Genomic DNA, 23,436 nt, shown 5'->3' on the forward strand with positions numbered 1-23,436 from the left:
TGCATGAGGGAGGCGTGGCTCCCAGGCTTTGAATTCGTTTCCATAAATGACCCTGAACAGAGAATTCAGAAACATCTGTGTGAAACAGACCTATCATAGCTACAAGAAAAGTATTCCATCTGCCTGCAACATATCAAACTTGATAGGGAACCAGTTAGGGCACAAATCTGCCAAATACAAACCTCTGTCAATTTACATTAGAAACAAACGACAGGAGAAAGCTAGACATGATCCCTGTTCTTCAGGTGCTTGTAACTTGGTACTCTTACAGGAATATAAACAATCTTGAAAAATGGTAGTGGCTGGGAGCGGTAGCTCATTCCTGTAATCCCAGCACTTTGGAAGGTGGAGGCGGGCAGATCACAAGGTCAGGAGATCGAGACCATCCTGGCTAACACGGTGAAACCCCATCTCTACTAAAAATACAAAACGTTAGCCGGGCGTTAGCCGGGCGTGGTGGCGGGTACCTGTAGTCCCAGCTACTCAGGAGGCTGAGGCAGGAGAATGGCATGGACCGCAGTGAGCCAAGATCTTGCCACTGCACTCCAGCCTGGGCACAGAGTGAGACTTTGTCTCAAAAAAAAAAAAAAAAAAAAACAGAAAAGAAAGAAAAATGGTAGCGCTTGAGTCCTAATTGGTCCAAATTTCTACTATTATCAAGGTTTGGGGAGGCCTCTCTTTAGTTCAAAGGGACTAAATGAAGGGCTACTTGGGTATTTCACTTACATTTTTAAAAAATCACCTGCTGTGTATAATCCCTATGTCAGGCACTGTGAAGGTTTCAAAGATTACTGAAAAACATGAACCCTTGTTTTTAAACAAATGTAAAATTTGCCAGAGAACACAGTCACATACATAAATATGTGAGAACAATGAAACAGAGAAGAAATGAGAAATGCTTCTGCTCAATTAACTAAAATCTAGAAACCTCAAGCCATTTAATTTCCCCTAAATATTTAATGTTCTTTCATACTTCAAGTCTTTGCATAAGCTGTTCCTTCTGACTGGAATGTCAATTTCCCCTTCCTCTGCCAGAAAATTCTTAATCAGCCTCTAGGACTCAATTCCTATGCTACCTCTTATGTGAGGCTGAAGTAGGAAGAGTTCTCTCACCTTCCCTATGCACATTATGGCACTGTGTAATAATATTTTTTTTTTTTTTGAGACAGAGTCTCGCTCTGTCGCCCAGGCTGGAGTGCAGTGGCCGGATCTCAGCTCAGCTCACTGCAAGCTCCGCCTCCCGGGTTTACGCCATTCTCCTGCCTCAGCCTCCCAAGTAGCTGGGACTACAGGTGCCCGCCACCTCGCCTGGCTAGTTTTTTTTTTTTTTTTTTTTTTGTATTTTTTAGTAGAGATGGGGTTTCACCATGTTAGCCAGGATGGTCTCGATCTCCTGACCTCATGATCTACCCGTCTCAGCCTCCCAAAGTGCTGGGATTACAGGCATGAGCCACCGCGCCCGGCCGTGTAATAATATTTTAAGTTTGTTTATTCTACTAGATTCTGAGGGTAAGATTCATGTCCTTTTCTAAATTCACCTTTAGGTTTATCAAAATAATATATGCAGCCAGGCAAGGTGACTCACCCCTGTAATCCCAGCACTTTGGGAGGCTGAGGTGGGCGGATCACCTGAAGTTGGGAGTTTGAGACCAGTCTGACCAACATGGAGAAACCCCGTCTGTACTAAAAATACAACATTAGCCAGGCATGGTGGCGCATGCCTGAAATCCTAGCTACTCAGGAAGCTGAGGCAGGAGAATCGCTTGAACCTGGGAGGTGGACGTTGCGGTGAGCTGAGATCACACCATTGCACTCCAGCCTGGCCAACAAGAGCAAAACTCCATCTCAAAAAAAAAAAATAAATAAATAAATAAATAAATAAAAATAATAATATATGCAGCCAGGCACAGTGGCTCATGCCTGTAATCCCAACACTTTGGGAGGTCAAGGTGGGAGGATCTCTTCAGTTTAGGAGTTTGAGACCACCCTGGGCAACACTGCCAGGCACTGTCTCTACAAAAAATAAAACATGTCTGGGCGCCGTGGCTCACGTCTGTAATCCCAGCACTTTGGGAGGCCAAGGCGGGTGGAATGCCTGAAGTCAGGCATTTGAGATCAGTCTGGCCAACAAGGTGAAACCCTGTCTCTACTAAAAATACAAAAAAATTAGCCAGGCGTGGTGGTGTGCGCCTGTAATCCCAGCTACTCGGGAGGCTGAGGCAGGGGAATTGTTTGAACCAGAGAGGTGGAGGTTGCAGTGAGCCGAGATTGCGCCACTGCACTCCAGCCTGGGTGACACAGCAAGACACCGTCTCAAAAAAACAAAGATAGGAGATGAACATGATTGTGCTGATAATATTTATAGATCATTGTCTTCTTGAGCCAGTGATTCAAAACTGTTTGAATTATGCTGCCAGTGGATAGTCTTGAGCATGCTTACGGGACAGACAAGGCTTTCTGTCCAAAACCCAACAACAGGAAAATCAACTTTATTTAAATTTTTATTTAATTCCTTAATTCACTTTTGCCTGGAAGAGTTTAATAACCTACTTGCCTTATACACTGCGGCATCCTCTTTAGTCCTAGGTTTCTAAAAAAAAGTGTTCCTCGGAGCTTGTAAATTGGTAAACCATATCTATTTTTTTGAAGTAATCAAGATATAATTTGTGGAAAGAGTAGCGAAGACAGTATTAAATATGACTAAATGACTTAAGAAGAGGCCCAAAGGCTAAGAGGGAAAAATTACTTGATAGAAAACTTATCTTCCAATTTTGAGTTGAAAGTCCTTATGTTCAAGGAAGAAAAACTCGAGGTCAACTGAAAACACACTGAATGTTGCTCAAGTTCACCACAGATCTTCTTGGTAGGGGTATCAAAGATTTCACAGTGACAGCCCCCATTATGGTTATTTATTTTTTTTCATGATGAAATTAAAACATTATTTATTACAAAAAAAAAAAAACTTAAAAAATCACTTATAGTCCTCCCACCCAAAAAAATCACCATCAGCCTGTAAGTGTATATCCCAGAACTTCTTTGCAGATACTGATTTTTTTTTTTTACAAGATCTGGATCATGCTATATATATTGTTTTACTGTGACTATTTTTAGCTTGAGAGTCCTCAGTTTATATCCCTGAAAACACCAAGTGTCTACTGCCCCATAGGTCTAAAAGCTAAGTAACATGACTTGAATTACAACCAGAGAGAATAAATTTATTCTCTCAATTTTATAAGTATCTCGCACTGCAAAATCTGAGATCATAACCACATCATCTACAATTCAAAAATCAAAAGAGTGGATTTAAATCTGCCTTAAAGTATAACCAAAGAGCCCATTTTTTTTGTTTCTTCAGATTTAATCATTCTTTCTTGCATCAAAAATAACAAAATTGTAGGGTGACATTAACACATGATCATGAAACAAAAATGTGTTTCATTTCATTAGTCACAGGCTACATATCAAACAGCTGTCGAAGCTAAAAATATGGCTTAATTTAAAATTTTGTAAAACACAAGCATTTAAGACTCATTTTGAAAGAAATGTGACTTCTTTCTGTTTCAACCCACTAGAAGCTTTAGAGAAGAATAAATAAGCACCTCGAAACCAAAAGAAAAAAAGGTAAGAGTGGGGGAATTCAAGCCAATTTATCGATCATCAATATCACATTGTTTACATCTTATCAACAAGCATATCTTAAGGATAACAATTTAATACTACTCCAGATGTAAACAAAAACTATATATTCTCAAAGGAAATAAAAGGCCTGAAACAGAGGTTGAGATCCCAATAATAAAAGGTATGTATTTTGTCGGGGGAGGAGTGAGCTAAGGAGAGCTGGGTAGTAATAAATATTGTCACAGCTTTTCCTCATCAGCTGTAACAGAAACTTTGTCAGGGTTGCAGTCTTCAGTGACATCATCTCGACTCTCAAACACCAGCATCACACTCTTGGAGTAGGACACAGCACAGAGTAAGCCTCTAACAGGACTCATCTCTTCCAGGACAGAAGCAGCATGTAGACTCAGGACACATGTCTCAAGGTAAACTGTGCTGCCATAAAACATTTGACAGGAAAATAGGTAATGGGATGTTGCGGGAAGTCAGGGACCCTGAACGGAGGGACCAGCTGAAGACATGGAAGAGGAACATAAATTGTGAAGATTTCATGGACATTTATTAGTTTCCCAAATTAATACTTTCATAATTTCTTATGCCTGCCTTTACTGTAATCTCTGAACATAAATTGTGAAAATTTCATGGACACTTATCACTTCCCCAATCAATACTCGTGATTTCCTATGCCTGTCTTTGCCTTAATCTCTTAATCCCGCCATCTTCATAAACTGAGGAGGAATGACGCCTCAGAACCCTGTGATGATTGTATTAACTGCACAAATTGTTTAAACAATATGAAATCTGGGCACCTTGAAAAAAGAACAGGATAACCACAATGTTCAGGGAACAAGGGAGATAACCTTAAAGTTCGGCTGCCTGTGGGACGGGCGAAACAGAGCCATATTTATCTTCTTTCAAAAGCAAATAGGAGAAATATTGCTGAATTCTTTTTCTCAGCAAGGAACATCCCTGAGAAAGAGAATGTGTTCCTAAGGGGAGGCCTCTGAAATGGCTGCTTTGGGAACGTCTGTCTTATGGTTGTAGATAAGCGATGAAATAAGCCCCGGTCTCCCATAGTGCTCCCAGGCTTATTAGGACGAGGAAATTCCCACCTAATAAATTCTGGTCAGACCGGTTGTCTGTTCTCAAACCCTGTCACCTGATTAAATGTTATCAATGATAATGCGTGCCTGAAACTTCATTAGCAATTTTAATTTCGCCCCGGTCCTGTGATCTCACCCTGCCTCCATTTGCCTTGTGATATTTTATTACCTTGTGAAGCATGTGATCTCTGTGACCCACACCCTATTCGTACACTCCCTCCCCTTTGAAAATCACTAATAAAAACTTGCTGGTTTAGCAGCTTGGGGGGCATCACGGAACCTGCCGTCATGTGATGTCTCCCCCGGACACCCAGCTTTAAAATTTCTCTTTTGTACTCTTTCCCTTTATTTCTCAGACCAGCCAACACTTAAGGAAGATAGAAAAGGACCCACGTTGAATATCGGGAGTGGGTTTCTCCCGATAATGGGATAAGCTAAAATATAAACACTCCAATTGGATTTCAGGTGTAGTTTCAGCAAATTGGAAAGGTGTGCAAAGAAATGTCAATGGTCTTAGAAATTCCCAGTCATGGCCGGGCGCGGTGGCTCAAGCCTGTAATCCCAGCATTTGGGAGGCCGAGACGGGTGGATCACGAGGTCAGGAGATTGAGACCACCCTGGCTAACACAGTGAAACCCCGTCTCTACTCAAAATACAAAAAAAAAACACTAGCCGGGCGAGGTGGTGGGCGCCTGTAGTCCCAGCTACACGGGAGGCTGAGGCAGGAGAATGGTGTAAACCCGGGAGGCGGAGCTTGCAGTGAGCTGAGATCTGGCCACTGCACTCCAGTCTGGGCGACAGAGCGAGACTCTGCCTCAAAAAAAAAAAAAAAAAAAAAGAAATTCCCAGTCATTTAAAAGGAAAATACACTTCTCTTGATTCCAGAGAAGAATCACAGACTCTCCTAACTTCCAGTCAATGCTCTTGCCACTATCATGTGGCCAATCATCAATACCCACCCATGATATTTCCTTGATTGAAATAAGAACATGGAGGCCTGGGAGGAAACATCTGAAAGGGAAAAATTTCAAGTATTTTTCTGTCTTTTCATTTCCTCTTTTAGATATGCTCCAGTTAAATTTTAAAAAGTAGTTGTCCTCCAGAGCCACAGACTGTCTTAGTTTTTTGTCTCCCATATAGCCTTGCTAAATACATATTTGTTGATTGAATCTTTAAACTCACAAGTAAAAATTTATTGCACTGTAAAAATCTAAACTCTCAGGTAAAAATTTTTGTTCATTCAATCATTATAGATCACGGGCACATTAATTTCTAAATGCCAACATAATGGATACTAAAAAGTTAATTTTAAAGAAGTATTTTGAACATTCTTCAATTAAATTCTTAGTAGATTCTCATCTAATTGCACTGTATATATTATAGCAGTTTGAATCTGCTTGCCTTGATACCCAAAACCGATAACAATTTGTGAGGAAACAAATAGGGCAAGTTGTTTTTTCCTCCAACAAGGACTTCCAAAAAGAACAAGAGAAAGGAAAAAATGAGAGAGAAAGGAAGAAAAAGAGAAGAAAGGAAAGAGTGTCAGGGGGAAATCCTGATCATTTTTATCTATTGTTAAACATGATATTTACTACTTAAAGTACCTGTCACATATAAACTAGAAATGGAAAGTAATTTTTTAAAAAAGTAATGAGTTGCGCACAGTGGCTCACACCTGTAATCCCACCACTTTGGGAGGCCAAGGCAGGAGGATCACTTGAAGCCTGGAATTTGAGACCAGCCTAGGCAAGAGAGTGAGGCCCCTCTCTCTACAAAAAAATTAAAAAATTAGCTAGGGGTAGTGGCTAATTTAAATTTTTTTTTTTTTTTTAAAACAGAGTCTCGCTCTGTCACCCAGGCTGGAGTGCAGTGGCATCATCTCAGCTCACTGCAACCTCCGTCTCCCAGGTTCAAGCGATTCTCCTGCCTCAGCCTCCTAAGTAGCTGGGATTACAGGTGCATATCACCATGCCCGGCTAACTTTTGTATTTTTAGTAGAGACAGAGTTTCACTATGTTGGCCAAGCTGATCTTGAACTCCTGACCTCAGGTGATCCACCCACCTCCCAAAGTGCTGAGATTACAGGCGTGAGCCACCATGCCCAGCCAAATTCTTTGTAGAGACAGGGTCATTACAGCATCTGTAGTCCCAGCTACTCAGGAGGCTGAGGTGGGAAGATCGATTGAGCCCAGGAGTTTGAGGCTACAGTAAGCTATGATGATGACACTGCACTCCAGCCTGGGTGACAGAGTGAGACTCTGCCTCTAAAAAACAAAACAAAACAAACAGAAAGTAATGCTCAGCTACTTAATATCTATTTGGCCTTGTAACATCAAACAATGACTATCACACAAAAATAACAAAGAGACAGTATGAAATAATATTGAAGAATCCTGAAACCAAGCCTTTTATCCTAGGGCTAATCTTTATCAAGTTATAATCTCTCTAGATCTCAGTTCTTTCACCCATAAAATAAAAAGATCACAGACTATATTTTAAGTTCCCTTCTAATCTAAGGTTCTTTTTACTGGTTAAATTGGAAAAGCAGGGATAAAGAAGAATGAAATAAAGAATGTTTTGACTAATATATAGTCAATTCTGTTCTAATACTAGTTTTGAAAATGCAAATTTTTTTCCAACACAAGGGATATATTAGGGAACACTTTGAGCATAATTTAATTTTTGCATTTGATTATGTAATTTAATTCACAGGAAACACTAGGTGAATGCAGAAAAGTACACTCAGTGGAACCAATTAGCATAGGAATACACATAGTGCATACACACACAAATACATCCACCGGCTTTTTCAGTTCACTGTGTTATAAGCCACATCCACTCGTTCACCTTTGCTATTATAACTTTTGTTAAGATTTCAGATAATCCTTTTACTACTACAAGCTGCAATCCTTCCAATGCCAGGCGACAAGGAAACTTCAAGTCCTCTGCAAAGTAAACTGCCACATTTATTGTAGTATTTATGCACTTTTAACCATTTAACATATGTAAAATCATGCTACCATTTTTAATCTTTTTTTAATTTTTATTTTTTTCAGAGACAGGGTCTTGCTATGTTGTCCAGGCTGGAGTGTAGTGGCATGATTGTAGCTCACTGTAGCCTCAAACTCCTGGGCTCAAGCAATCCTCCTACCTCAGCCTTTGAGTAGTTAGGACTACAGGCATGAGCCACCACACCTGGCTAATTTATTTATTTATTTTTGTAGAGATGGAATCACCCTATGTTGTCTCAAACTCCTGGCCTCAAGCTATCCTCCTGCCTCAGCCTCCCAAAGTACTAGAATTATAGGTATGAGCCATCATGCATGGCTAATTTTTAATATCTTTTTTTTTTTTTTTTTTCTGAGATGGAGTCTTGCACTGTTGCCCAGGCTGGAGTGCAGTGGCAAGATCTCAGCTCACTACAAGCTCCACCTCCTGGGTTCACGCCATTCTCCTGCCTCAGCCTCCTGAGTAGCTGGGACTATAGGCACCTGCCGCCATGCCCGGCTAACTTTTTGTACTTTTAGTAGAGATGGGGTTTCACTGTGTTAGCCAGGATGGTCTCGATCTCCTGATCTCGTGATCCGCCCGCCTCGGCCTCCCAAAGTGTTGGAATTACAGGCGTGAGCCACCGTGCCTGGCCTAATCTCTTTTTCAACTGACAAAGTTTTTAAAGTATTGTATCCCTAACTCCATTTTCCCAACAAGCTTTGTGGTTTTTATTGCATAATAATTTTTTGTAATTTTATATCTTATTGTAGTAGAACTGACTATATTGCTGCTTAGGAAAAAAATCAGTGACCAATCTATGTTTTCAAGGATAACAGATGGAGGACAGGCACGGTGGCTCATGCCTATAATCCCAGCTCTTTGAGAGGGCAAGACGATAGGATCGCTTGAGACCAGCCTGGACAACACAGCAAGACTTTGTTTCTAGAAAAAATAAAACTATTAACTGTGCATGGTGATGCATGCCTGTAGTCCTAGCCACTCAGAAGCTTGAAGTGGGAGGATCGCTTGAACCCAGGAATTTGAGGTTACAGGGAGCTATGATGGCACCACTGCACTCCAGCCTGGGTGACAGAACAAGATACAGTCTCTTAAAAAAGAAAGAAAACAGGAAAACTTCCAGCAAGCCTGCTTAAGCATTAAAGTCAGAAAAAAGTCTTTTTCTGTAAGCTCTCTCCTGAAGAGCTGTTTTTTCCTCCAAGGTTTCATCCATTGACTAGGTAGCTCCTAAATCATATACTAGATTTGGAGTTGGAAGTGTACCATTCACCTTGAAATAGTGAACAAAAATTTGAATTTTTCAAGAACTAAAGAGGTGACACTGAATGTATCTTCCAAATTTAGACCTTGATTCTGGCAGAAAATCTTGGCAATCTTGGCATGTACCCCTGTAAATGCTTCCTGTTCAATAATGAGATATTCAATAGCTACTCAATACTTACCATGGAAAAATATGCAGCAAAAACATTATTTCTGCAATATAGTTATAATGGTACAGTACAAACCACAGAACCTTTACACTTATTCACTCCTAATTCTTGATTAGTCCAGAGGTAAAGAAAATGGTGAAATAAAAAAAGTCATACATCTTTCCTCATTTCCATGCAGAATAGAAACAGGACAGGCTAGAGCACTTATCACAGAAGCCAAAGCCTGGCTAAAACCTGCCACTCAGAGCTAAAGGGCAGGTAAAAATAATGCTGCTATTTAGCATGCACAAGAAAGATAGAGAATGTCATTGTTTTGTCTTCTTGAATAAAACTGGACAAAAAACCAGGACTTATGCCAAAAGTAACAAACATAAGCATTGTACAACATGTGCTCCTATACATGGGGCAAAGTCATGGGCATTACAGCCATGATCCTGGCACTATTTCTTAAACAATTAAACATAACACCCTTTAAAAAATAATTGTGACTTTTGTTTATATACAAATGCACATATCTATGCAAAGGGGAAAAAGTGAAAGGAAAGAAACATCAAAATGGTAACAGCAGTAATACCTGGGTAATGAGATGACAGATTGATTTTTTGCTTGTCTATAACTTTCATTATTTTACGATGAATATATATTACTTTTACTATCACAGGAAAACAAATATCTTTTTAAACAGTTAACTGAAAGAGATAAATCCCTTATCATAGTTCATGTGGAATGAATAGTAAGCCAGCATGAGAGTCAAGTGGATGATGAAAAACAGTATAGTAAGCCAGCAAACATCCCTGCTACTTCCAAAGGGTCAAAGGTAAGTAGACTGGATTTGGACAGCACCCCACCCCTGACCCCCATGAAGGAAAATCCACTGAAACCAGAGCACAAAGGCAACTCTGAAGGAAATCTCATCTTCAGGAATGTGGATGGGTGCAATGACAGACATTATCTATGGATGTCCAACTTTTTGGCTTCCCTGGGCCACACTGGAAGAAGAATTGTCTTGGGCCACACATAAAATACACTATCACTAACAAAAGCTGATGAGCTAACAAAAAAGGTCCATGCCTAATTTTCATGATTCTGTCACCCCAGATAAGCAAAAAAATCCTCGCATTCAAAGGGCTGGACACAGCTGCCACCCGGCAGACATAAATCACTTGTCTGTCCCTGCTTTTATCAGCCAGCATTTTGGTGATTCCTACTGGCATTCTGAAAAATCATCACCTTTTGGGTAAAGCTCATATAGAGTCATTTAATCAAATTTAACACTGTCTGACAGCAGAGAATATGGAAATATGATCTAACTAAGACAACCAGTGATAAAAGCATAAGAAATGTGCAAAAGGCCACTACAGATTTTCTAGCCAGCTTTCTCTCAACAACATTACCACAATGACGATGAATATTCATTACCCATTGAGAAAGCACATAAAAGTGAACTACTGGGTATGTGACACTGTCCTAGACACTATGGTGAACACAAAAGCAACAAAGTGCAGTCATTCTCTTCATGGCATTCACACATTTGATGCGGAAAGATATGATACAGATATCAGAAATACTTAAATCAGACCAAGATAATTAAATGGCTAAATGAACTGCACACATAAATACTGATGAAACTTAAAGGAAGGTCTGCTCAATATAGACTTAAATAGTTTGCTTCAAAGAGGAAGATAATTTTGACAGTGTGAGAAGAGACACAAGGGTGGTTCAGGCACAGTTACCACTGTAAGCGAAGTCACTGGGGTAGAAAAGGCAAAGATGAGTCTGGACACACTGGAAGAAAATTACCAGGATGGGGAACAATAAAAAGAAGGAAGGGGAGAGATTGGGTTTCTTTACCTCAAATCTGTCTAATATACCATTATGAGATTAAGAACACTTGTGCAAGCATAAGAACATTGCATTTCTGCTAAGAGAGATATAATATCAAATATCATAATTCCAAAGTAGGTGCCATTTTACAGATAGAAACTGAAATTAAACAGAGAAGCTAACTAATTTGCCCAAGGTTATCAAGTTTAACAACAGAGATGCTCTTTTTTTTACTACTCCATTTTTACTACCTCTTCCTAAAGCAAAGCTCCAATAACATCACTGAATTCATACTATCCCCCTATGACAGTGTATTTTCCCACCCTTTGACTGCCCGGCATCTCTAGTGATGCCCTGCACTCAGGAGACTCATATCTGCAGATAAAATTAAAATGACCTGTAACAGTCTACCCTGCTCAAGGGTATTTCCACTGTAACAGGAATCAGAGCCTTAAATTAAAAGAATAAAGCTCCAATACAAACCATGTGGTAGAAATGCCTATCTTACAAGGGAACGGCTCAAGGCTGTGTCTTTAAGATGTCCATTTTCATAGCTTATAGTTAAAGCTCATACAGTAAGAATCTCACTCATAAACCCTGAGGGTCTCCATGGAACTCTAACCAGCTCCAATCTGGGAGACAAAAGACCAGATGTGGCTGCAGGTTTGCTTCAGAAGAGAATTGGAAGTCTCGCTATTTTACATTTTAAGCACATGACATAAGAAAATGTAAATTAAATATAGCTGACATTTAAACTGTTACATATTTCTTTAACGGACAGGTTGCCAAAAAATGTGCTTTCTAATCATTCTAGACAATGATCTTACACTGTCTTTGTGACCCGAGAGAGGCATTATGTTTATTACTTCTTACCTTTTCCATTATCAAAGATTTCACAGGCATCAAATGTCAAAAGTGTCATCTTTCAAAGGAACTGAAATAAAATTCGCACGGGATCTCAGAATGTGTAAAGACAAGTAGGGAGAAGATCATGGTCCTGACAGAGGTTGCTCCCTGGCACTCACTATGGAAACAGTTTTCACTGTTCATTTGTTAAAATTGGCATATACTAATAGCTAGGTCAAAGGTCCACCTGATAACTTGGAAGTTCCCCATGAAGAATTTTAATAGGCCAAGGAATTATATGAGTTTCGGAATAATGGTTCAAATTTCTACCACAGGAAAACTTCCAGCCTACCCAAAAGCTTCGAAATTAAACTATTCAGAAAATAAAGAGGTTACATTTTACATAGAAAATAAAGAGGTTAATTTGAAAATAAAAGTGATACTGTTTACTCTTTTTCAACAAAAGCTGTTATACCCCTCACCCTAAAAATATCAGTTTTTTCTAAGACAGGGTCTCACTCTGTTGCCCAGGCTGGAGTGCAGTAGTGGAATCATGGCCCACTGCAGCCTTGAACTCCTGGGCTCAAGTGATCCTCCTGCCTCAGCCTTCTGAATGGCTGGGGTTACAGGCACAAGCCACCACGCCTGGCTTATTTTTTAATTTTTTGTAGAGATACAGTCTTGCTGTGTTGCCCAGGCTGGTCTCGAACTTCTGAACTCAAGCAATTATCCCACCTCTGTCTCCCAAAGTGCTGGGATTACAGGTGTGAGCCACAGCACCCGGCCTTAAAAATTGCTTTCTAAGAAATTCTCATTTTATCAATGCTCTCGTATACATGCCAATAGACTTTTAGGCATAGAATTCTTTTCAGAGATGCAAGAAGAGAATGTAGCCCTTACATATCTGGATGGCTCTTCTAGATTCTGGTCATTCATGTCAGTAGGAACAATCCGGGTAGCCAGTGGTCCTTCTGCAAAAGGTTTTGGTAACTGACCTCTGAACTCTGATGGAATGAACTGAAGCTGCCAACTGTCAGAAACACAAGGAGAATAAGAAAAACACAGGGGGATAATATTGCTAAATGTACTTGAAACAAGCAAGCCAGAAAAAAATCATGTGAAAAACATTTATCTTGAAGAAACAGTATTTCTGTTAAAACCTCAACCAGGGAGCATAGAGGCAGAGGTCACAAGTCAGTCCAAAATCATTGAGAAATTTACAATTAGCTGTCTCTTGACCCATTTCACCAACTGTTAGTAGTGAAATTCAGAACCAAATGGTCATATCATCAAAAAACCAGAGAAGTGCTAATGCTTATTGTCAGTTACCATGTGGGCAGAGAGACTTATCAAATAAAGCAAATTATCAGGTGTAGAGAAAAAGAATGAAATGTAATATATGGCACTGAGAACACACTATGGGAGAAATACTTTGTTCCAGAGTAACCCTCAAACATATCTCTATCTATAAAACTATTTCAAATGTAAAAGGCAAAGGCCAAAGTCAACACTTAAAAAACAAGTTTTAATTTAATAATTAATGACTGACACAGGGTCTTTATGAAGCATAAAAAACTACTGCCCAGTAAAGCTAAGCTAATGAAGCCAGTTCTCAAATGGAGCAACATGACTCAACCAGATTTCCCTTTAACCTACACAGGACTCTTCTCTGGCCAAATGAAGCAACCTGCAAAGAACTTTAGGGCCTACGCTCTCAGAACCACAGAAAGCATAAAGGAAACTGGTATAGATATTTTAACCACAGCCTTCCCCAGTGTCCACATAATGGTGGAGAACTTTCACTGTTGTTGGATCAAAAATGTCTTCTCTCTTCTAGCTGGAGTTTCTAGACCGCTTTTAGAAGTGGATTAACATGAGGTAATTATAGAAATGTAAATACGAAATCCCCAGGAAGAGCCACTGGCAAAAGCCTAGGACCCAGGGCATTTTCAGAAGTTCCCAGACACCGGCAGTTATGGGCAGTACAGAATGCCTACCTAGACCCAGCCCTCAGTCTAATGAGCCCAGTGAACACAGGAGGCAGGTACACAGTACACAGGCCCCACAGCTCTCTAAGGTGGTAAATAATTCAATAACTCTCTGTGAAAATTCCAAAAGAAAACAAAAATTCAAAGACACCGACATAGAACTACTCTATTTACTCCTTCATTTAAAACCCTGGGAATATAAGGACAACTTACTTATCGGGAAGAAGGAAGCTGCTAGGAAATCGATACCACTCTTTTCCTACACAGACATTCACAGGTCTGCCTTCTGGGACAGTGTGGATGGTTGGATCTGTAGCAATTCGGTAAAATTCTGGATACAAATCAAGGGGCCCGTGATATCCTGGAAGGGAGAACAGTTAGTGAGAGCCAGAGATGAGAAAGATGAGATTCTGACTTTAATTATACTGCACATTAATGTCACACTCTAAGCCACATGAAATGTAAAAGGCAGAAAGGGCCACAGCTATTCCAGCACGAAGCCTGCTCTACATGTATAAAATGTCTCTCTAGCTGGGAACATGGTTACAGCAGAGGCCCTATTCTGCCAAAAATAATTGGCTTTCTTGCCCCTCTCTTTGCTCTTTCTCCTTTTTAACTTCATTTTCCTTGAGCATATTTTAATATTATAGATCCAAAAAATGATTATAAGAAAGAATATAATCAGGAGAAGTTAGCCCAAATTTGCATTTTAAGTTTAAGGCTTCCTTAATTTACCAGCATTCATTAAAAGAAAAAACTAAAAAAAACAAAAATAGACAAAAAATGTACAGTTAATCACACTAAAAGGAATTCTCAATCTTCTCTTGAATCCTAAGATGTAGAAGTCACATCCCACTCATTAATATTAAGTCTACAGGTTCTCTTTTTAGAAATGGCTTCTTAGTGTAAGCCAAATGTGTATTATATAATCATGAATCAAGTAAAACCTAAGGGCAAGCGACTCGTCAGTGTAGGTTAAGATACTCTTAGAAGATCTACCTCTGAACAGTGCCACAGAGCGAGAAAACGACAAAAGCCCAAACAGGAAGACAGTTCCTAATGCCAGCCAATTCGACGTCACAGTATAGTGCTCCAGGCGGTATCGTTGAAACACAAAGTGGTAACATTTCTGCAAGTACAGAAAACTGGCTGATAAAGGAAAATATAACTTGTAGAATATACATAATTACAAGACATCACAGTAACATCAAAAGCGAAGCCAAAAAAGAGGTTCTATTAGGGATCTGAGCATTTGCAAACAGTGAGGTACCTACTCCAAACTCTAAGATAAAAGCCAGCTCCTCTAAGACTACCTGCAGTCTTGGCCAGGCAGAGGGCTTGCCAACAATAAAATCTCACTAGCTGCATGGGAAAATAATTTGAATATTTTTCGAGCATTTATAGTCCTAATAAGTTATTTTTTTAAGTATTTAAGCAATGGCTTTTTGGTAGTTTTGACATATAAAGTATTTCAATTTGTTTTTGATACAATGAGTGCTAATCTTTACTATCAAAGTTTTTATAAAAGCTTTTAGTATCAGGCCGGGCGCGGTGGCTCAAGCCTGTAATCCCAGCACTTTGGGAGGCCGAGACGGGCGGATCACGAGGTCAGGAGATTGAGACCATCCTGGCTAACACGGTGAAACCCCGTCTCTACTAAAAAATACAAAAAAACTAGCCGGGCGAGGTGGTGGGCGCCTATAGTCCCAGCTAGTTGGCAGGCTGAGGCAGGAGAATGGACTAAACCTGGGAGGCGGAGCTTGCAGTGAGCTGAGATCCGGCCACTGCACTCCAGCCTGGGTGACAGAACAAGACTCTGTCTCAAAAAAAAAAAAAAAAAAAAGCTTTTAGTATCAAAAAAAAGGTCTTATGACCAAATAGGAAAAAAGAATTCCCCTTATAGAACACTAGGCACATGCTCTTAATTACTATGCAAACTAGATGAATATAACATAAACACGCAGGCATGAATTCTGCTGTCTTTGAGTTCCTTCTACTCAGACTTCTTCCCTTCCTTCCTTCCCTTCTAGACAGAAACTACTTTCAGAAAGCAATTTTCCAATATATAACAAATGGCATAAATCTGTTTGAACCCTTTTCATATTTTTTGGAATCTATCCTGAGGAATCAATCCAAATATCTAAATGAAGATATTTATCCTAGCAGTATTTATAATACTGAATAAATGAGCAACCTAAATTCTACCACGAATTATATCCAATATTATACAAAATCAAGTCAATATATTACATATTACATAATAATGTCATATATTATATCTGACTCAGAACATTCTACAGCTACTAAAATGATAAGCACAGAGAATGTTATAATATTAAATTAGAAGGGCTATAAAGTTACATGTATACTTATCAACTATAACAAACCTTGGTATATGATATACAAAAATACTGGGAGGAGTTTTTGTTAGGTTAATGGGACTAATTTTTCTTTTACCACTTCCTAAATTATCTGCAATAAAGTTCAATTACTTTTATAATTAAAATTATTTTTCAAAACTATTAATATTGATGAACCTTGAAAACATTATGTTAAGAGAAGCCAGTCACAAAAGACCACATATCATATGTTTCCATGTATAGGAAATGTTCAAAATAGGCAAATCTGTAGGAACAGAAAGTAGAGTAATGGTTATTTAGGGTTGGGGAGATATGGGAAAGGGAATGGGGGAACAAAAGCTAAAGGGTACAGGCTTTTTGATCTAAAACTGACTGTGGTGACAGTTGCACACATCTGTGAACAGACTAAAAACCACTGAATCATACCCTTTAAATAGGTAAACTATATGGTTTGTGAATTATATCTCAAAAAACCTGTTAAGAAAAAAACCTATTATCCTAATTATTTTTTTTTTCTGCCAACTGCAAATGGTAGCAGAGGGCAATACAGGGTTCTGAGGGTACTGAAGCCATAAGTACAGAGTTGTTCAAACAGAGTTAAGATGAGCTCTGCCAGAGAATTGACCTGGGCAGGTTTTCAACCAGGATTACAAAGTGCCCCATACTGTGAACTGCCCGCTGTGATCCCAAACTCTTGAGCAAGTTTTGTTATGATCTAGCAGTTCAAAGAGCAGACATTCCATTACCTCTGCCACAGAATGGAATTCTGCAATTGGATTCCTGTTGGTAACAGAGGCAAAGTAACACACAAATTAACACTGCAAACATGTAATCAGCAAATATGAGTATGGTAAACAGTTAAGAAATCAATATAAGAAGCTTTAATAATATGATCTATATCATGTTTAATGTTATGGATAAAATATCTTAGGTAGAAGCATTCTGTAATTTGCACTTAAGTTTTGTGAGTAATTATTTAATATGTAGAAAAGAATGAGGCAGATATACTTCTCCCTGAAACTTACCTGAAGTGCAGAGAGAGCCACGGCACCACAGAGACATATAAGTGGATACACAGGGAAAAGAAATCTCTCCTCTTTGTGAGGCTGGATGAAGAAAATTATAAACCAAATATACATTGGAGCCAAAGTAAGCCAATATGGGTGGCCTAAATTCTGAACTGCAAGACACAGAAAAATATTCATCTTTCATTATATTAGAACAAAATGACATATTTAGTTTCAGTGTTATCTTGATCTCATATTTGGGAGTATGCCCTAGGACACTCTATAAAATGTTTCTACTCTTGTATTCACACTTTCTCCAATGCAATAAAGGCATCAAAAGGAGAGAGGAATATACTCCTTAGCTCTCCCAAGAGATCTAAACTCTAACAACAAGCACAATACTAGATTTGGTTAGGACACAAATGAACGTAAAGTTAATGGCTAATAGAACTTAATAAATTCCACGTTAGATGAAGAAAAAAAAAGCCGTCTCCTTTAATGAGTCCTGCCGCTAAGACGAAAGGTTCCTGAGTTTAACCAAAAACATAACATAAATTCATTTCTTGGGTTTTAATTCTGATGTTGTGTTTAACACATGAATCCTCTTATCTATACACCAATCAGTCTGTTCAAATAGCCATGGATCAAAGGAAAAAAAAATTGTTGGACTCTCAAACTCATTACTGGTTTTCATCAAGCCACAAATGACAGAGTTTGTTTCAAAGCAAACATAAAAATGCTCTTAAAGGAAGTTCAGTGATTGTTTTCTCTCCATTTTTTGCAATACTCATCCACTCCAGATCCCCAAATTGGAACAAAAATGTACTTAAAGCATGTGAAAGAATTAAAGGAATGTAATGAACACTAAAACCCAAGAACCTGCTGGAAAGTTCCCGTGATTAGGTACATCAGCAATGAGTGATAAGCCTGCAACCCACAGTGAAGGCATCTCCTACTGCGTTTACATGAGCGATAATGAGCAATGCAAACGCAGGCAAATGGTAGGTAGACAGCGCCACCTGGTGTCCACCATGTTAACGGTAAGCTACAAGATCAGGACTATTATCAAGACCCACTTTAGCTATGCCTAATTTAGCATTCCTAGGCTATCAGTATCACCGCAGAAATTCTTTAGGAATGATAAAAATTCTTGAACTACAATAACAAGATTTTTTTTCAACTTTTGCTCTAAGATATTATGGGATTTTAGATTAATTAGATTATTTAGATATTTAGGATATATATCTTTCTAGGTAGTATATTTTAAGGTGGAGGTTTTTTGTTTGTTTGTTTTTTGAGATGGAGTCCCTCTGTCGCCCAGGCTGGAGTGCAGTGGCACGATCTTGGCTCACTGCAACCTCCACCTCCCAGGTTCAAATGATTCTCCTGCCTCAGCCTCCTTAGTAACTGGGATTACAGGCGTACATCAACACACCGGGCTAATTGTTATATTTTTAGTAGAGACGGGGTTTCACACTGTTGGCCGTGCTGGTCTTGAACTCCTGACCTCAGGTGATCCACCTGCCTCAGCCTCTCAAAGTGCTGGGATTACAGGCGTGAGCCACCGTGCCTGGTGTAAGGTGGGGTTTTTTAATTAGAATAAAATAAATCCATTTATTGTCCACAAGTAAATGGTCCTTCTCTCTTCCATACCTTAAAGGCTAACGAGTAATCTTTTTTTTAATAAGGCAAAAAATTTTGAAATGTCCTCCATAAAATATACAAAATCACAACCACAGCTAGATATGATGAAATCATGGGTAATTTACTTCCTGCTTCTTTATAATTTTCTACTGTTTGGGGGACTTTTTTTTCCTCTTCAGACAGGGTCTCGCTCTGTCACCCAGGCTGGAGTGTAGTGGTGCAACCATGGCTCACTGTAGCCTTGACCTCCTAGGCTTAAGCAATCCTCCCACCTCAGCCTCCCAAATAGCTGGGACTATGGGTGTGCACCACCATGCCCAGTTAATTTTTTAATTTTTTTGTAGTGACAGGGTCTTGCTCTGTCACCCAGGCTGGTCTTGAATTCCTGGGTTCAAGCAATCCTTCCACTTCATCCTCCCAAACTACTGGGATTATAGGCATGAGCCACCGTGCCTGGTCTTTTTTCTCTTAAAAAGGCATTGGTTCTATTGTAAAAATCCCATTAAAATATAAAGAAAAAAACAGAAAATGTTTGTTTTCTTACTAGGTAGATATGTGCATACATTACGCATTTTAAATCAATATTTTATACTTAAATTTTTATCATACTGTAGGGGACAGCTTAATATTCTGTTTTTTTTTTTTACTGATGTTACAAGCATTTCCAAATTTTCCACAAGCATAAGTAATTATTATTGTTTTTAAAAACAGAGACACAGGTCTCACTATGTTGCCCAGAGTGGTCTCGAACTCCTGGGCTCAAGCAATCCTCCCACCTGGGCCTCCTGGGCAGCTGGGACTATAGGCACGTGCCACTGCTCCCGGCTATCATAAATCATTTTTACAGTCAGAAAAATAGCTATTTTCAAAAAAAGAAAAAGTGATCCTTAAGAAATAGAAGGGATAGAGGAATAAGTTAACACCTCAAGGGAGCAAACAGCTGAGTCTAAAATGTGGGACATTATGCAAGATGATGGCCTGGTTTCTTTAAAGAAATCTTTGAAAGAAAAAAAAGAAGATGGGGGTCTTCTTAAAAAGCTTAAGACACTAAATTCAGTACGTGACCCTTGTTGAGATTCTGCTTTTAAACTAACTATAAAAGGCTATTTTTCAGACAATCTAGGAAATCAACCGGGTATTAGATGATATTAAGAAATTACTGATCATTTTGTTAGGATAATGGCATTATGGCTATGTTAAAACAAAAGTCCTGGCCGGGCGCGGTGGCTCAAGCCTGTAATCCCAGCACTTTGGGAGGCCGAGACGGGTGGATCACGAGGTCAGGAGATCGAGACCATCCTGGCTAACACGGTGAAACCCCGTCTCTACTAAAAATACAAAAACTAGCCGGGCGAGGTGGCGGGCGCCTGTAGTCCCAGCTACTCCGGAGGCTGAGGCAGGAGAATGGCATAAACCCGGGAGGCGGAGCTTGCAGTGAGCTGAGATCCGGCCACTGCACTCCAGTCCGGGCGACAGAGCGAGACTCCCCCTCTAAAAAAAAAAAAAAAAAAAAAAAAAAGTCTTAACACCAAAAAAAGTGACTCTGAAGGCTACTCTAATATTCTTATAATAAAATGAACTCATTATAAACCATTAATAGAAAAGCAGAATGGAGGTGGGATGGGGGAACTGATCATATGGCATCCAAATCAGACTGAAAAGTCTGAAATTAAATCTTTTTCCAAACCTCATATGAATTTCTGCTCAAATCTGTCTTCCATAAAAGAAACGAGAGGCACTAGATATCCAGAGCCACGACAACTTGAGAAAACACCAGCTGTGCACTACAGAATCAGAGCAAGCAAAGCAAATGACAAACCAAACTTTCTCCAATAAGGCAGACACAGAAACAAAAAGGAACAAAGAAAAGCATCATGCTTCTGAGGAAGTCCAAAGCTTCCTGTACTTCAATGTCAAATTTGGGGAAATCCTTGTATGGTTCAGATTTTATACTTTTGTTTGAAAAAATCTCATGGATTACCTTAAGCAACCTGTAAGGTTAATACACACTTCTTTAAAAGACAGAAAACTCAGATAGACCTGTTCTCTTCTGAGATTTTTTTTTTTTTTTTTTGAGATGGAGTTTTGCTCTTGTCGCCCAGCTGGAGTGCAGTGGCGCAGGATCTTGGCTCACTATAACCTCTGCCTCCTCGGTTCAAGCAATTCTCCTGCCTCAGCCTCCCTAGTAACTGGGATTACAGGCACCCACCACCACATCTGGCTAATTTTTGTATTTTTAGTAGAGATGGGGCTTCACCACGTTGGCCAGGCTGGTATTTAACTCCTGACCTCAGGTGATCCAAACGCCTTGGCCTCCCGAAGCGCTGGGATTACAGGCGTGAGCCACCACGCCCAGCCTCCTTCTGAGATTTTATAAACATTTTTACTTCCCTGGGTGATTGTGTAAATTATATTGACTTCCTCACTTAAAGCAATAATGAAGCTCTTCCTCCTGTCAATTTAATTTGCCCCAATGTACCAAATCTTCATAAGGGTTCAACAGATCAACAAATACAGACTGAAAATTCAGTAAGCCAACCATTTCCATAGGAAGAATGTGGAAAATAAAGTAGGATTTTCCTTCAGTTCTTGATATACATCATTACTTGCTCTTTCCTCCCAAAACACCTAACTGGTATCAAGCTATCTCTTACACCACTCACCATGGTATCTCTTAGACCACTCACCATGAAATCTCTGCAGCAGGTATTCCATAAGAGAAGTCAGTGGTAGGACCAGGAGAGCCAAAGCAAAGCCTACATTGAAATTCAGAAATCCATTAATTAAATAGAAATACCAGGGTTCTGTACCTGAGGGAGACATAAAGGTAAGAAATCATTAGTGGATGCCTTTAACACCTATTACGGTGCTTGACATAAAATGTTCTTTGTTTGAGTAACACTGATGATCCTATGCCTCATGGCAATGAGAGTCCACAGCCCACTCTTCCCATGCTAAGCCACATAAAAGAAGCACAAGAGCACAAAACGGAAGAGAATGGGACTGGTCACGAGGATTTAGGGAGAAATCAAGTTTCAAATATTTTCTATACTGACCACTATATCTAGCCCAAATTGCTACGCCCAAATGGAACTAATACTTTTGAGAACCACCAAGTAATTTAAATAGCTTTAGAGTCACACAAGGCTAAAATAATAAAACTGCCATTTCAATTTAACTATTTTCTCAACATCATGCAGACCAAAGGAAAGAGTGATAAAAGAACTTAGCTGGTGGCTGGGTGTGGTGGATCATGCCTGTAATCCCAGCTACTAGGGAGGCTGAGATGGGAGGACTGCTTGAGCCCAGGAGGTTAAGTCTGCAGTGGACTGTGCCACTGCACTCCAGCCTGGGTGACAGAGTGAGACCCTGTCTCAAATAAAAATAAAAATAAGGAACTTAATTTGAGCTATTCAGGCCTGTCCCATTTTGTTTTCATCTGCTTGTCCCATTTACATTCTAGCATCTTTCCCCTTGATATGCTCAACCACTATTTTATAGTCGCGTACATTGGGCAACATGTGTTTGGTAAAAAGCAACAACCTGTTTTTCTTAGATCATGTTCAGAGACCCAGGCCTTGCTTAGAAGCTTTAAGGATTCAGAATGAAGCAAAATCACTAAAAACACAAGCCTCACTCACACTCGTTTTTATTCTTGAACTCAAAATCCTTACACCCAAATGATGAGAAGCAGACCCCCTCTGCACATTTAGCAGGTTTTTCATCTGCTTTTCCCCTCTGTATGATTACTTCAATCAAGCAGTGAATGACACATGCGGGTTTTAATCACTGTGTGTTGTGACACCCGCCTTGCACCATAGCAATTTCCTGCAATCAGCATTGCTTAAAAGGGTAATCAGAAGGCAGAGGAATAGTCAGAAAAACCTGACATTCTTGCAGCTTGCACAGCAAAATAAGATTAGAAACCAAACCCATAATGCTAGAAACATTTAGGGGAGAAGTAAGAGGGAGGGAGGTTACACTAAGGAAGAGTTCAAGTTCAACTGTGTGTGTCCCTTTTGGGGGAAGCCCACTCCTTCCTGTCCCAATACAATGATAGAGATTATTCATGAACAGAGGTCCTATTCCAGACCCAGTTCATTACGGACATTTTAATCTTGTATTCTTTACAAATATGCATTTGGGTTATAGAAAACCAATGGATGGTTTTATTTTCAAATAAAAAACGTCTTCTCTGAATCTTAATTAGAATTTAACAACATATTTTTTAAACTGAGTCCTTTAGAATCCAATTTCCAGAGAGGTAAGCTTTTGCACAATCCTCTCCTGACCACCAATGCGGAGGCAGTGCTAGCAACCTCTGACTCACCTTTTTCTTAACAAGATTCTGGAAATTTGAGCTTGTGAAGAAAAACCATAGAGTGACCAGACAGAAAGGGAGTTATCCTTTCTATTATCTATTGCAGATGTTAAGCACCAACAGGAAAAAGTCACTTGTCTCTTTGATATTTGCAAATATAGACTGTTTTTTTTTCAGGAAAGCACTTTAGCTTCCAGAAAATATTTGTCTCTAACACAACTTACTATATCTTCCTGTTAGAGCTATCTTTTTATCTAGGTATACTGTACTCTGAGATGAGGAAACA

At 39.4% G+C, this 23,436-nt stretch overlaps 1 protein-coding gene across 5 annotated transcripts in view; it reads right to left on the reverse strand.

Moving 5' to 3' along the window:
• Positions 1-23,436, reverse strand: part of ALG9 (ALG9 alpha-1,2-mannosyltransferase) — a 95,972-nt gene that overhangs the window by 44,041 nt on the left and 28,495 nt on the right. For 3 of the 5 annotated variants that reach the window (XM_023208214.2, XM_023208217.2, XM_023208216.2), the window contains 5 exons: positions 21,517-21,639; positions 17,204-17,358; positions 14,818-14,947; positions 14,032-14,179; positions 12,731-12,860 (listed from right to left, as the gene is read on the reverse strand). In XM_023208214.2, coding sequence (XP_023063982.2) covers positions 12,731-12,860; positions 14,032-14,179; positions 14,818-14,947; positions 17,204-17,358; positions 21,517-21,639 — 686 coding nt within the window. Of the gene's footprint in view, positions 1-11,857; positions 11,919-12,730; positions 12,861-14,031; positions 14,180-14,817; positions 14,948-17,203; positions 17,359-21,516; positions 21,640-23,436 lie in introns of all 5 variants that reach the window. The other 2 variants (XR_002730896.2, XM_023208215.2) reach the window with 2 other exon arrangements.

The sequence above is a fragment of the Piliocolobus tephrosceles genome, chromosome 13, assembly GCF_002776525.5.
Source record: "Piliocolobus tephrosceles isolate RC106 chromosome 13, ASM277652v3, whole genome shotgun sequence".
Classification (NCBI taxonomy): Eukaryota; Metazoa; Chordata; class Mammalia; order Primates; family Cercopithecidae; genus Piliocolobus; species Piliocolobus tephrosceles.